Source organism: Balaenoptera musculus, chromosome X (genome assembly GCF_009873245.2).
Source record: "Balaenoptera musculus isolate JJ_BM4_2016_0621 chromosome X, mBalMus1.pri.v3, whole genome shotgun sequence".
Classification (NCBI taxonomy): Eukaryota; Metazoa; Chordata; class Mammalia; order Artiodactyla; family Balaenopteridae; genus Balaenoptera; species Balaenoptera musculus.
This window is the reverse complement of record NC_045806.1, coordinates 61,457,743-61,474,152: the sequence shown is the minus strand read 5'-3', so window position 1 is coordinate 61,474,152 and position 16,410 is coordinate 61,457,743. Positions and strand designations below refer to the sequence as shown.

General features: G+C 36.7%; 1 protein-coding gene across 2 annotated transcripts in view; it reads left to right on the top strand.

Annotated features, from left to right (window-relative positions):
* ZDHHC15 (zinc finger DHHC-type palmitoyltransferase 15) overlaps window positions 1–16,410 on the top strand; it is a 125,853-nt gene that overhangs the window by 82,925 nt on the left and 26,518 nt on the right. Inside the window, exon 10 of one of the 2 annotated variants that reach the window (XM_036839131.1) lies at window positions 3,618–3,721. The exons of the other annotated variant lie outside the window; for it this stretch is intronic. Coding sequence (XP_036695026.1) covers window positions 3,618–3,721 — 104 coding nt within the window. The remainder of the gene's footprint in view (window positions 1–3,617; window positions 3,722–16,410) is intronic. 2 annotated transcript variants of the gene reach the window in all.

The window sequence follows — 16,410 nt, the reverse complement described above, 5'->3', positions numbered from 1 at the left end:
TTAATTTTGTATCCTGCAACTTTACCAAATTCATTGATTAACTCTAGTAGTTTTTTGGTGGCATTTTTAGGATTTTCTATGTAAAGTATCATGTCATCAGCAAACGGTGACAGTTTTACTTCTTCTTTTCCAATTTGTTTTCCTTTTATTTCTTTTTCTTCTCTGATTGCTGTGGCTAGTACTTCCAAAACTATGTTGAATAATAGGGGTGAGAGTGGACATCCTTGTCTCGTTCCTGATCTTAGAGGAAATGTTTTCAATTTTTCACCGTTGAGAATGATGTTTCTGTGGGTTTGTCGTATATGGCCTTTATTATGTTGAGGTAGGTTCCCTCTATGCCCACTTTCTGGAGAGTTTTTATCATAAATGGGTGTTGAATTTTGTCAAAAGCTTTTTCTGCATCTATTGAGATGATCATATGGTTTTTAGTCTTCAATTTGTTGATATGCTGTATCACACTGATTGATTTGCGTATATTGAAGAATCCTTGCATCCCTGGGATAAATCCCACTTGATCATGGTGTATGATCCTTTTAATGTGTTGTTGGATTCTGTTTGCTATTATTTTGTTGAGGATATTTGCATCTATATTCATCAGTGATGTTGGTCTGTAATTTTCTTTTTTTGTAGTATCTTTGTCTGGTTTTGGTATCAGGGTGATGCTGGCCTCATAGAATGCGTTTGGGAGTGTTCCTTCCTCTGCAAGTTTTTGGAAGAGTTTGAGAAGGATGGGTGTTAGCTCTTCTCTAAACGTTTGGTTGAATTCACCTGTGAAGCCGTCTGGTCCTGGACTTTTGTTTGTTGGAAGATTTTTAATCACAGTTTCAATTTCATTACTTGTGATTGGTCTGTTCATATTTTCTGTTTCTTCCTTGTTCACTCTTGGAAGGTTATACCTTTCTAAGAATTTGTCCATTTCTTCCAGGTTTTCCATTTTATTGGCATAGAGTTGCTTGTAGTAGTCTCTTAGGATGCTTTGTATTTCTGTGGTGTTTGTTGTAACTTCTCCTTTTTTATTTCTAATTTTATTGATTTGAGTCCTCTCCCTCTTTTTCTTGATGAGTCTGGCTAATGGTTTATCAATTTTGTTTATCTTCTCAAAGAACCAGCTTTTAGTTTTATTGATCTTTGCTATTGTTTTCTTTGTTTCTATTTCATTTATTTCTGCTCTGATCTTTATGATTCCTTTCCTTGTAACTTTGGGTTTTGTTTATTCTTCTTTCTCAAGTTCCTTTAGGTGTAAGCTTAGATTGTTTACTTGAAATTTTTCTTGTTTCTTGAGGTAGGCTTGTATAGCTATAAACTTCCCTCTTAGAACTGCTTTTGCTGCATCCCATAGCTTTTGGATTGTCGTGTTTTCATTGTCATTTATGTCTAGTTATTTTTTGTTTTCCTCTTTGATTTCTTCAGTGATATCTTGGTTATTTAATAACGTATTGTTTAGCCTCCACGTGTTTGTGGATTTTACGTTTTTTTCCCTGTAATTCATTTCTAATCTCATAGTGTTGTGGTCAGAAAAGATTCTTGATATGATTTCAATTTTCTTAAATTTACTGAGACTTGATTTGTGACCCAAGATGTGATCTATCTGGAGAATGTTCCATGCGCACTTGAGAAGAAAGTGTAATCTGCTGTTTTTGGTTGGAATGTCCTATAAATATCAATTAAATCTATCTGGTCTATTGTGTCATTTAAAGCTTCTGTTTCCTTATTTATTTTCATTTCGGATGATCTGTCCATTGGTATAAGTGAGTTGTTAAAGTCCCCCACTATTATTGTGTTACTGTTGATTTCCTCTTTTATAGCTGTTAGCAGTTGCCTTATGTATTGAGGTACTCCTATGTTGTGTGCATATATATTTATAATTGTTATATCTTCTTCTTGGATTGATCCCTTGATCATTATGTAGTGTCCTTCCTTGTCTCTTGTAACATTCCTTATTTTAAAATCTCTTTTATCTGATATGAGTATTGCTACTCCAGCTTTCTTTCGATTTCCATTTGCATGGAATATCTTTTTCCATCCCCTCAATTTCAGTCTGTATGTGCCCCTAGGTCTGAAGTGGGTCTCTTGTACACAGCATGTATATGGGTCTTGTTTTTGTATCCATTCATCAAGCCTGTGTCTTTTGGTTGGAGCATTTAATCCATTCATGTTTAAGGTAATTATCGATATGTATGTTTCTATGACCATTTTCTTAATTGTTTTGGGTTTGTTTTTGTAGGTCCTTTTCTTCTCTTGTGTTTCCCACTTAGAGAAGTTCCTTTAGCATTTGTTGTAGAACTGGTTTGATGGTGCTGAATTCTCTTAGCTTATGCTTGTCTGTAAAGCTTTTGATTTCTCTGTCGAATCTGAATGAGGTCCTTGCTGGGTAGAGTAATCTTGGTTGTAGGTTCTTCCCTTTCATCACTTTGATTATATCATGCCACTCCCTTCTGGCTTGTAGAGTTTCTGCTGAGAAATCAGCTGTTAACCTTATGGGAGTTCCCTTGTATGTTATTTGTCGTTTTTCCCTTGCTGCTTTCAATAATTTTTCTTTGTCTTTAATTTTTGCCAAGTTGATTACTATGTGTCTCGGCATGTTTCTCCTTGGGTTTATCCTGTATGGGACTTGCTGTGCTTCCTGGACTTGGGTGGCTATTTCCTTTCTCATGTTAGGGAAGTTTTTGACTATAATCTCTTCAAATATTTTCTCTGTTCCTTTCTCTCTCTCTTCTCCTTCTGGGACCCCTATAATGCAAATGTTTTTGCGTTTAATGTTGTCCCAGTGGTCTCTTAGGCTGTCTTCATTTCTTTTCATTCTTTTTCTTTATTCTCTTCTGCAGCAGTGAATTCCACCATTTTGTCTTCCAGGTCACTTATCCGTTCTTCTGCCTCAGTTATTCTGCTATTGATTCCTTCCAGTGTAGTTTTCATTTCAGTTATTGTATTATTCATCTCTGTTTGTTTGTTCTTTAATTCTTCTAGGTGTTTAAACATTTCTTGCATCTTCTCGATCTTTGCCGCCATTCTTTTTCCGAGGTCCTGGATCATCTTCACTATCATTATTCTGAATCATTTTTCTGGAAGGTTGCCTATCTCCACTTCATTTAGTTGTTTTTCTGGGGTTCTGTCTTGTTCCTTCATCTGGTACATAGCCCTCTGTCTTTTCATCTTGTCTATCTTTCTGTGAGTGGTTTTTGTTCTACAGGCTGCAGGATTGTAGTTCCTCTTGCTTCTGCTCTCAATGATTCTGATTCTGGTAATTTTTCTTGAAAATTTAGATCCAAAGCAATAATATAATGGGATATAAATTGGAATCTTCATCATTAAGTTATATTTATGAAGTTTGCTTTATGTGCATTTTGCCATACTGGCCATTGTGGGAAGCAATTAAAAAGTTGCTTAAAAACTAAAAAAGTCAAGATTGATGCAGACAAACAAACAGATATAGAAATTGAGAGCAATAGGGCAACTAAATGATGCTATTGTAAGAGCCTATTCCAGTATGGCTTTAGCCAATCAGCTAAATGGTTTAAATCTTTCTAAGAACCCCACTCCTATTTCTAATAGAGTTATTACCTTCATAAAATGTCTATGTCAGCTGCAAGATCTCACTGTCTTCATTTCCCCACCAGCCCTGGTGATGGACACTCTTTCCCTATGAGGTGTATGAATGAGTCGCAGAACCCATTGCTAGCAAATGAAGAGCCCTGGGAAGAAAATGAGGATGACAACCGAGGTAAGTAGGGTGAGAAGGAAGTCTTTTCTCCACTCAGCAGACTAATAAAGACTATGTTAACACAACGAATGTAGTATAGTGAGAAAATAGTGTACAGAAAGATTATATAAGCATGTCAACCTCATAAGTGCCCTTTGGATGGAGAAGGGCAAGTATGGCCAGATTTGTTTAGCAAATATAGGTGGCTTAGGTAGGATTAGATGACAGCTTGGAAGGTTCCTTACCAGCTTTGTGATACTATAATTTATAACCAATCAGATAAATCGGGAAACATAATAAACAGTGTTGTCCATGTTTGTAAACAATCCTGCCAGTTGTCACTTGGAGTACTTTGCTCGAATTGATTCAATCAGTGGGTAACAGCTCACCTTTCTCTACCCTGGTTCATGCACATTGGCTAAATTTTCTTTAAAATCTCATGCCCATTCTGCTTTAGAATGGTCTAATACATGAAAAAATAAATGATAGTATATAGGGGCAAGGCTACACATCCACCTAGTATACTTTTCTAAAAGGCAGCCCTCAAAGGAAAAATAAGGAATCAGAACTTTGCCCTCCACCTTTCTCCCACCAGATTATTGAGTCATCTTGAGGTTTTTATGAAGAGCTAAAAGTTAAGTTCTCATGTCATGTAACCCCATTGCCACCTATTCTTTTTCTCCATGCTTACTTCTGTGCCTCTAACATTTGTTTATGTTGTTAATAGCAGACTGGTCCCAATAATGCCGTAGCTGACAGAAATTTTGAGTGAGAACTTGTAGTAGTTATTACAAACTGTACCTGGGATGAACGCAGCTGAATAAGGACATGGAAAGGCACTGAGGTGGGGAGCAGAGGTGGGAAACAAGCCTTTCTAAATGTTTCCCCAGTTAGATGATCTAGTCCCAGCTTCTCTACCTGGAAGTCCAATTTTAGAATAAGGCATTGTTACTAGGACTAAGGAAGACAAAACAGTCCAAAATCTATAGTTAGAAAAGGAAGGAGTTCTTACCCAGCCCAAAGAACTTATAACACAAGCAGCTCCTTTACCTCACCCTGCTGACTCTTTATTGAAAAACTGACAGTATTTTGACCTACCATCCTTCAGCTATCAGACTTTTACTTACCGTGGTTACAAGTGATAAGAACTTTTATTTTGGTGTTAAGAAATCCAAACTCTAATAGAAATCATAGACTTCTAGGGTCTTAACATGGTTTGAAATATCTCCCCAATGGAAAAAACTATTCATATCTGAGCCTTGTTTTGGCAAGTGGAAAACTTTAATTACAGATGCAGTACTGCATTATAAAGAGGTTATTTTCTTGAAGTAGTTTTCAATGCCAGACTTTTTAAAAAATAGTCAATCATAAAAAATAGGTACACCATTTTATAGTTTACAAAGAACTTTCATATACTGTTTTTCGTATCCTTTGTCTCACAACTGTCAGGTTAAGTAGGCATTATTATTAATACCATTCTCATTTTATAACTGAGGAGACTAAGATTTGGAGATGTGAGATAACTTATGCAAGATCACATAGCAAGAAAGAGGCAGAACTTGGACGTAAAGTAAGGCATCCTGATTCCAAATACTGGATTCTTTCCAGAATAATGTTGTATCTGTCCTTTGGACAAATACACATGAGACACAGTGCTGTGACTGCATGCTATGTTACTATATAATGCATTCAACTGCTTCTTACATAAATTGTAAGTCACAGAGTATAAGCCACCTATAGCTTTAGCAAGAACACTGTACCATCCCAAATAAGTGAGGTTTTTTAAAAGTCCATTGAAAGAGATTCACAACCCTCCTTTATCACCCATTACAGTATCTAACAAATTTAAATATTGGAAAACTCTCCTTTTTCTCTAACACACGTTCTCATGCTGTACTATTTGTCTGATTCTGTGTTATCCTCACTTACCCAAAATTTCTGTGCAAAACTGGTCATATACAAGTAGTCCTTGCACTTTTGACAACTTAGATTCCTGGGAAAGTTACTATAAGTTAAAATTTCGTGTATTGAACTTAATTTCTTTAAGGAATAATATCAGGGTTTCAGTCCTAGCCCCAAATATAATATTTAGTTTACTATAAATGATGTACTTGTACATTATATAATGCAAAGCATTCTAAAATGTATATAAATTGGTAAAATAGGGAAAAAGAGTAACCTGTTAAGAAAATATGTAATATCATAATCAGGAACTATATACAGTCTTTATCTTCTTTAAAATTCCCGCCTTAATTTATTTTTTATTACTTTGCATTTTATTTATTTATTTATCTATTTTAATTTATTTTAATAGAAGTATAGTTGATTTACAATGTTGTGTTAGTTTCCATTGTACAACAAAGTGATTCAGGTATACATACATATAAATCTATTTTTTTCATTCTTTTCCCTTATAGGTTATTACAAAATATTGAGTATAGCTCCCTGTGCTATACAGTAGGTAGGTCCATGCCTTATTTTAGTACAGCAACATATGAGGTAAAGAAACACCTTTATGAAGTCAAAAGATTTAAAGAGGCTTCTCTGATGAGATTAATGTACACATGCATAGAAAAAATGTGCAAATCAAAAGTGACAGATCAATGTATAATTCTGAGGAGATTTTCCTTGGCTTTTATGACTTTTTATTAACTTTAACAATAGGAAGAATTCATGAATATACAAATCATTAAAAGTTGTAAAACATATATAGAATAAAATCCCTTTTGACTACCGCTGGCAATTCTGACCCTTTCATCACTTATTACCATAATTTTTCTTCATTATTTTTTGGTATGTTCTTCTTTTTTTTTTAATTTAATTTTTATTTTATGTTGGAGTGTAGTTGATTTACAATGTTATGTTAGTTTCAGGTATACAGTAAAATGATTCAGTTATACATATATATATCCATTCTTTTTCAGATTCTTTTCCTGTATAGGTTATTACAGAATATTGAGTAGAGTTCCCTGTGCTGTATAGTAGGTCCTCATTGATTATCTATTTTATGTATAGTAGTGTGTTTGTGTTAATCCCAAACTCCTAATTTATCCCTCCCCCCGCCCCAACCTTTCCCCTTTGGTAACCAAAAGTTTGTTTTCGAAGTCTGTGGGTCCGTTTCTGTTTTGTAAATAAGTTCATTTGTATCCTTTTTTTAGATTCCAAAAATAAATGATATCATATTATATTTGTCTTTCTCTGTCTGACTTACTTCACTGAGTATGAGCACCTCTAGGTCCATCCATGTTGCTGTAAACAGCATTATTTCATTCTTTTTTATGGCTGAATAATATTCCATTGTATATATGTACTTCTTTATCCGTTCATCTGTCGATGGACATTTAGGTTGCTTCCATGTCTTGGCTATTGTAAATAGTGCTGCTATGAACATTGGGGTACATATATCTTTTTAAAGTATGGCTCTGTCTGGATATATGCCCTGGAGTGGGATTGCTGGATCACATGGTAGTTCTATTTTTAGTTTTTTAAGGAACCTCCATACTGTTCTTTATAGTGGTTGTACCAATTTATATTCCTACCAACAGTGTAGGAGAGTTCCCTTTTCTCCACACCCTCTCCAGCACTTATTGTTCGTAGACTTTTTGAGGATGGCCATTCTGACCAGTGTGAAGTGAGACCGCAATGTAGTTTTGATTTGCATTTCTCTAATACTTACCAATGTTGAGCATTTTTTCATGTGCTTTTTGGCCACCTGTATGTCTTCTTTGGAGAAATGTCTATTTAGATCTTCTGCCCAGTTTTTAATTGGGTTGTTTGTTTTTTCGATATTGAGCTGCATGTGCTGTTTGTATATTTTGGAGATTAACCCGTTGTCAGTCACTTTATTTGCAAATATTTTCTCCCATTCTGTGGGTTCTCTTTGCATTTTGTTTATGGTTTCCTTTGCTTTGCAAAAGCTTTTAAGTTTAATTACTCCCATTTGTTTATTTTTGTTTTTATTTTAATAATCTAGGAGGTGGATACAAAAAGATATTACTGAGATTTATGTCAAAGAGTGTTCTGCCTATGTTTTCCTCTAAGAGTTTAATAATATCCAGGCTTACATTTAGGTCCTTAATCCATTTTGAGTTTATTTTTGTGTATGGTGTTAGAGAATGTTCTAACTTCATTCTTTTACATGTAGCTGTCCAGTTTTCCCAGCACCACTTATTGCAGAGACTTTTTCTCCATTGTATATTCTTGCCTCCTTTGTCATGGATTAATTGACCATAGGTGCTTGGGTTTATTTCTGGGCTTTCTATCCTGTTGCATTGACCTATATTTCTATTTAATGCCAGTACCATACTCTTTTGATGAGTGTAGCTTTGTAGTATAGTCTGAAGTCAAGGAGCCTGATTCCTCCAGCTCTGTTTTTCTTTCTCAAGATTATTTGGCTATTCGGGGTCTTTTGTGTCTCCATACAAATTTTAAAATTATTTGTTCTACTTCTGTGAAAAACGCCATTGGTAATTTGACAGGGATTGCATTGAATCTGTAGATTGCCTTGAGTAGTATAGTCATTTTGACAATATTGATTCTTCCAATCCAAGAACATGAAATATCTTTCCATCTGTTTGTGTCTTCTTCAATTTCTTTCATCAGCATCTTACAGTTTACAGAGTACAGGTCTTTTGTCTCCTTAGGTAGGTTTATTCCTAGGTATTTTATTCTTTTTGATGTGATGGTAAACGGGATTGTTTCCTTAATTTCTCTTTCTGATCTTTCAATGTTAGTGTATAGACATGCAACAGATTTCTGTGTATTAATTTTGGATCCTGCAACTTTACCAGGTTTATTGATTAGCTCTAGTAGTTTTCTGGTAGTGCATTTAGGATTTTCTATTTACAGTATCATGTCATCTGCAAATAGTGACAGTTTTACTTCTTCATTTCCAGTTTGGATTCCTTTTATTTCTTTTTCTTCTCTGATTGCCATGGCTAGGACTTCCAATACTATGTTGAATAAAAGTGGCAAGGGTGGATATCCTTGTCTTGTTTCTGATTTTAGAGGAAATGCTTTCAGCTTTTCACCATTGAGTATGATGTTAGCTGTGGCTTTGTCATATATGGCCTTTAGTATGTTGAGGTAAGTTCCCTCTACGCCCACTTTCTCGAGAGTTTTTATCATAAATGGGTGTTGAATTTTGTCAAAAACTTTTTCTGCATCTATTGAGATGATCATGTGGTTTTTATTTTTCAATTTGTTGGTGTGGTGTATCACACTGATTGATTTGTGGATATTGAAAAATCCTTGCATCCCTACAATAAATCCCACTTGATCATGGTGTATCATCCTTTTAATGTGTTGTTGGATTTGGTTTGCTAGTATTTTGTTGAGGATTTTTGCATCTATGTTCATCAGTGATATTGGCCTGTAATTTTCTTTTTTGTGGTTTCTTTGTCTGGTTTCGGTATCAGAGTGATGGTGACCTCATAGAATACATTTTGGAGTGTTCCTTCATCTGCAATATTTTTGGAATAGTTTGAGAAGGATAGGTGTTAACTCTTCTCTAAATGTTTGATAGAATTTGGTTTGTTCATATTTTCTATTTTTTTCTTGGTTCAGTCTTGGAGGGTTGTTCCTTTCTAAGAATTTGTCCATTTCTTCTAGGTTTTCCATTTTATTGGCATAGAGTTGCTTCTAATAGTCTCCTATGATCCTTTGTATTTCTGCAGTGTCAGTGAGTAACTTCTCCTTTTTCATTTCTAATTTTATCGATTTGAGCCCTCTTCCTTTTTTTTCTTGATGAGTCTGGCTAAAGGTTTATCAATTTTGTTTATCTTTTCCAAGAACCAGCTTTTAGTTTTATCAATCTTTTCTATTGTTTTCTTCATCTCTATTTCATTTATTTCTGCTCTGATCTTTATGATTTCTTTCCTTCTACTAACTTTGGGTTTTCTTTGTTCTTCCTTCTCTAGTTGCTTTAGGTGTAGCATTAGGTTGTTTATTTGAGATTTGTCTTGTCTCCTGAGGTAAGATTGCATTGCTATAAACTTCCCTCTTAGAACTGCTTTTGCTGCATCCCATAGGTTTTGTGGGGTTTTTGGTTTGTTTTGTGGTTTTTGTTTGTTTGTTTGTTGGCTGCACCATATGGCATGCAGGATCTTAATTCCATGACCAGGGATCAAACCTGTGCCCCCTGCAGTGGAAGCATGGAGTTTTAACCACTTGACCACCAGGGAAGTCCCTGTGTCCCATAGGTTTTGGATCATCATGTTTTCATTTTCATTTGTCTCTAGGTATTTTTTGATTTCCTCTTTGCTTTCTTCAGTGATCCATTGGTTGTTTAGTCTCCATGTGTTTGTGTTTTTTACAGTTTCTTCCTTGTAGTTGATTTCTAATCTCAAAGAGTTGTGGTCAGGAAACATGCTTGGTATGATTTCAATTTTCTTAAATTTATTGATGCTTGCTTTGTGGCCCACCATGTGATCTATCCTAGAGAATGTTCTATGTGCACTTAAGAATGTGTGTTCTACTGCTTTTGGATGGAATGCTCTTTAAATATCCATTAGGTCCATGGGGTCTAATGTGTCATTTAATGGCTGTGTTTCCTTATTGATTTCCTGTCTGGGTGATCTGTTCATTGATCTAAGTGGGGTGTTAAAGTCCCCCACTATTATTGTGTTACTGTTGGTTTCTCCTTTTATGGCTGCTAGCATTTGCCTTATATATTGAGGTACTCCTATGTTGGGTGCATATATATTTACAATTGCTGCATCTTCTTCTTGGATTGATCACTTGACCATTATGTAGTGTCCTTTTTTGTCTCTTGTAACAGTGCTTATTTTAAAGTCTATTTTGTCTGATATGAGTATCGCTACTCCAGCTTTCTTTTGATTTCCATTTGCATGGAATACCTTTTTCCACCCCCTCTCTTTCAGTCTGTATGTTTCCCTGGACCTGAAATCGGTCTCTTGTAGACAGCATATATACAGGTCTTGCTTTTGTGTCCATTCAGCCAGTCTCTGTCTTTTGGTTGAAGCATTTAATCCATTTACACTTAAGGCAATTATTGATATGTATATTCTTATTGCCATTTTGTTAATTGTTTTGGATTTGTTTTTGTAGGTCTTTTTCTTCCCTTCCTCTTTTGTTCTCTTCTCTTGTGATTTGATGACCATCCATCAACTATTCCATCAACTATCCATGAGTATTCCTTCAGCCTGGTTTGAGAATCCAGTAGGGAGCTCCAGGTCAGGATCAAGTCCTAGGGTACACAATAATTATGCACAGCCTATTCCAGTTACTCTATACCAATGTATTAACTATGACAAGAATGATATTTTAAAAGAATCCAGCAGAAAAGAACCAAGCTTTCCTTAACTCACCAACATTGCTTTCTAGCTGTAGCTAATGAGACTGAAAATCAACTCTTTAATTTTGATAATTTTAATATTCCAGGTGAGATATTTTTATCAAGTTAAAAAATCTTCATATGAAAAACAAAATTTGCTTGAATTTGCTAATACAACTTTCCAGTGTTAATGTTAACCAGGGCTTGGAAGAATTAAACTCCTTGTCAAATGCTGGACACTTATCCAGGAAAATATTGACCTCAGACTCTAGCAGATTATATGCTTTATATATAGCATAATTTCCTACTCCTTTGGGTAAAACTTTTTTTGTATGAGATCATTAGTAACTGCTCAAGGTAGAAGAAGTTTCTGATTTATTTATTTTCAATTTGGTAGTTTCTGCTGCTGTGATAAATAACCCATTACGAAAAAGAACAGAAGAAATAAGCTAGTATAATTTGAGAGCATATTAAGTGTATGACATTGAACCCATAGGGGACATTATGCATTTTTTGTGTCTGAACTCAAGCGTCTTGCATTTATTTGGGAAGATAAGACGCATACATGAAAAGTTGTCTTACAAAACACAATACAGGGTATGTTATTGACCAAATAAATAGAACCATAAAATTTGTCCTATAGGAATTCAAAGGAGAGAGTGGTTCTTTTAGGCTGGGCTAGTCAGGAAAGGCTTTATAGAGGAGAGAGAATTTGGGCCTTAAAGATGAGATGGGATTTGGATTTGTGGCAAGGAATGAAATGACAGAAGTTAAAAAGAAAATCACAGGTTATAATGCATGAGACCCCAAGCTAAGTGAGGAGGATATGAAGAAGAAAGTAGCCTAGCTCCAACAAAGAGTTTGAATGGTAGTGGATTGGATGGGAACTACTTGAAGTTATAGACCTCATCACCTTCATTTCAGTACTATCTTCAACCCTTGCAAAATAAGGTTGCATATAGAAGATGATTGTTAGCTTAATGCCACAGGTGAATTAGTGTTAGATTGAATAGGACCTTAGGTACAAGACTAAGGACTCTTCTGTGGATAATGGGGAACTACTGATGGTTTTTAAGCAGGGGCTTGATATGAGGATAATGTTGTTTTAGGAAGATGATGAGGTGATAATCTACCAAAGCACACTTCCATTCTATGCCAGAGATTGCTCTAATTGCTGTACCTACTGAAAGCATTGGTAAGAGCCCTTCTCTTCATCAGAACTCAGACTCTCTAAGGATATCCTATATATAAGAACTCTGGTTCTGAGATGAGACCTTACACATCAAGAGCTTTATTGTTTAGAATCATCTCTGGGTGATATTCTGTGCAATCACCTCCCAATCAGAGACAGCCATTGAATCTTGCTTGAAGAGAAAATTACCTTATCACTTAATTCTTTGGGCCTAACCAGGCCTCTATGATTATGCCTGAGGAACTTTAAGATACTACCACAGGACTTAGGCAAGGTCATAAGTTAAATTCATGCTTCCTACCTTAAAGAATATATCCCTTCAAGGGCACCAAAGTGCCCTTACTTATTCCCATGCATAGTGGCAATAGGTAGGGCTAAATTGGAAGAGTCCTTAGTCTCAGTCAATTCTTTTTTTTTAGGTAAGAATTAGATTTAGATTAGAGAGATACAGACTCAATAGGCAGAGTGTGGGGAAGGCAAGAGGCACCGAAATATGGGGTGGTTAGTTTTTATGGGGTGGGTAATTTCATAGGCTAATGAGTGGGAGGATTATTCCAACTATTTCAGGGAAGGGGCGGGGATTTCCAGGAATTGGGCCACCGCCCACTTTTTGGCCTTTTCAGGTCAGCCTTGGAACTGTCATGGCACCTGTGACTGTGTCATTTAACATGCTAATGTATTACAGTGAGCATATAATAAGGCTCAAGGTCTACTGGAAGTTGAACCTTCTACAATCTTGGACCTAGTTGTTTCTAACCAGTTTTTGTCGTGTCCTCAACAGCTATGTCATTCTTTTAAAGGTGGTGCCCTGCCCCCTTCCCTCCTGTTTTATTCCCCCCTCAGAGATTTTACTCCCATATTCTTATGGGAAGCTTAGGGGCAATGGTCTGTCTTCTATAACTGCTTCAAGGCTGAGCAGATGCGTCGACCCTGCCTATCAGGGAGTAAAAGTCTCTGGATGCCTGATATAGGGGCCCCAGGGGCCAGATGCCTCCTTGTTTTAAGTCGATATGGGCTAGAATCCTCTCATAGCCATCATCTTGTTGTGGAACTGTTGTAACTGCTTCCATAGCCTTCCTATGAATCTTCTTAAAGGCGAAGCACTTTTGCAATAGCATCAAAGTACAAAAATAACTATCTATAAATGATAAAAGATTTAAAAGTCATGGTTAAACATCTGATTGCAGTGTAATTGATAAAGAACCTTGGTTACAATAACCAGAATTATGACTGATTACATTTAATTTAACATACCAAATAATCCTAGTTAAATATTTCTCTCTGAGATGCCTCAGGGGCTTGCTAAAGCATCCCAAAGTTAGCTGGAAGTCAAAAGAACTTTAATAAAAATTTGATATTTGGGAAGTTTGCCAAAAAGTTTCAAAACACTTGGTCAAATAAGATCATAGGTCACTGTGAGATAATACTTATTCTTTAACAAAAGTTACAAGAGATCTCAAAAGCAAATACAAATCACTTAAAGGCAAAGAAACTCACACAATCTGTTATCAAAAATAACATTCCAAGAATACTTTGTTCTCTTAACAGAGAGAGAAACCAATTCCAAGTCTTGCCTCAGCTTACTCCCAACAAAATCCATTTACCCAACTAAATTCAATCCAATCTTAGAAAATCCTGATCATGCACAACTCTTTTCTCAGTGTTCCTTTCCCATTCCTCACACGTCTTTTACTGAAAACACCCATCTTACTTTCCTTAAAAGTTTTTTTTTCACATTGAGTCACTTACTTTCCTTGCTGACAAATTTGCAACAGATATAAGGTCTTATATGACCTCTAGTAAACCTAGGTACAACAGAAGTACTATACTTAACATTGATGACTCTAAAGACATCAAACCAACAAGTTTAAGCCACCTTTAATACCAGCTATCTGATTAGTACTGAATATTTCTCAGATGACATGAACCTGAAATTCATTCTAGCCAGATTCTTTTACATTTCTGAGTATTTATATAAGTGCTTAGTTTCCTTTGTCAATTAAATAGAGCTCTTTTACAAATTAATTTTGGCAATACCATACATCTACAACACACATATAGATACATATGAACACACAAACAAACACAGAGACCTCATAGTTCTCATTCCAAAATTTCAGCCATGAATCAGGTAAAAGAATGTAAAACCCATCAGTTACAAGAGGTTGGATTCAAATTGGGCTTCTGGCAGATGGAAAAGGCAGATGGAACAAATCAAGGTCACCTGTCTAGATGGCTAAATCCTTTTTACTAATGTTTATGGAGAAGACACTTAAGATTTTTATTTGTCCTTGATAAGTCAAGTTCCAAATTCTCTAGCCCTTTTCCCAAAATTTGCATTTTAAAAAATGGCAGAGATAAGGGTTTCCTGGAGAAGACCAGATAGAACATTTGCATCTCAAAGGCATGAGAAAGGCAGGCAAATTCTTTCTAGGATGATTTTGTTCCCTTAAGTCCAGACAATTTTTTTTTCTTTCCCTCAAAGAATTGGGTAGCTACCTCAATGTTATGAAAGAACTGGCACACCCATTCACCTATGTTAGAATGTTTTATTTTCCCTCATTTGCCTTAGGGGAGAAGGGTTCCCCCCAAAATCCTATCAGCTATGGTCAGTTTAGTCAGACCGGTGGTCTCCCATTTTGGTTCAGGTATTAATAATCGCCGGCTGGATATCTTTGACCAAGTCTGGGACCTTGGTATTTCACACTCCAGGGTCTACTAAGGCTTCTATTTCAGCTCCAGATTTAGTCTGTTCCTTTCCACTTTCTGTTAGAATCATTTGGTGATGAGAGTGGTTCCCTTGCCCCTCAAGAAACAGAGTGGCCCCTAACTTAGTTTATAAGTCTCTTCCCATTAAGGGGATGGGACAATCAGGCACAGACAGAAAGGAATGTAGAAACAGCTGGCGCTGATGTTGCACAAAAGGGGTTCCTGGAAAGTGTGCCCCTTCCACTTCCCTGACACCTCATTGCATACTCCTTATGATTGCTAAGGCTTCCAATCTTTTGGGTTAAGATTGAAAAGCTTGCACTAGTATCTATAAGAAATTCTGTCGAGTGGCCTGCCACATCAATGACTACCTGAGGCTCAATACTAGTTATGAGATGTTATCTCTAGGTATGATGCCGAAATCTCAGCCTCTATACACTGGTGCCAAATGGAATCTCAGAAACAGAGTTTTGGGTGAAGTAGAAGAATAGCTTTATTGCTTTGCCAGGCAAAGGGGGGCACAGTAGACTCCTGCCCTTGAAAATTATGTGCCCCAACCTGGGAGGACTTGATGAAGAGTTTTATAGCAATAGTTAAGGGTGAGGTTCCTGACAAGATTAGGGTGTGTACAGAGCCTGTCCTCCTTTAATCTCATCTCAGGTAATCTTGATGGGCTTCTCTGGTTCCTTTAGTCTGACCTTAATTGGTCTTCTCTGGTATGGAGAATGCTTACATCTTCCATTTGTTGGTTTTTTATTCTATAAAAGGGCTTAAAGATATTGTTATGTGTATCCCTTGAGGTGGAACCAGGACTCTGACCCAAGGCTGCACTATTGTTTCTTGGCTGTTCCTCCCTTGACTCTGCATCCCTTCCCTTCCCAGATTAGCAACTGTTCATGAATCTTAGGGAAGGTCATGGAGGCTGAACAGAAAGGCTCTCTGTGCCCAGGAGCCCCTACAGGGTCCTGCTCGGTTTCAGGCAGAGCAGCTTTTGGCCTTGGGCCCCTTCAGTCTTCTGATTGCAAAACCATCAATGGCCAAGGGGTCCCCATTGCTGTCTGGCATCTGGGGCATTCCCTTCTCCAATGTCCTGGCTGTTTGCAAAGGGCACATTGATTTTGATCCTCCCTCCAGTACCCCTTTTGTCTACACAGGATACACTGGTCCTGTCTGGGTACCCGTGGGCCTAGTGATCCACCAGGGCCAGATTGGCCCAGGAAAGTTGGCTTCCCCTTTGGTGATCTCTGAGGGGACAAAGCCACTGCCATCTTTTGGGCCTTTTGCATATTTATCTGGGTGCATTTAGCCTTTTCAGCCACATCCCTATTATTGAAAACCAAATAAGCCAATAGGAGAAAATCGTTCATTGGAGTCTGAGGACCAGCAGTTGCTTTCTGAATTTTCCGCCTGATATCTGGGGCAGACTGGGCTATGAAATTCATAGCCAAAAGGTCCTGTCCCTTACCGGAGGAGGGACCCATGTTCATATATTTCCTAAAAACTTCCACTAGTCTC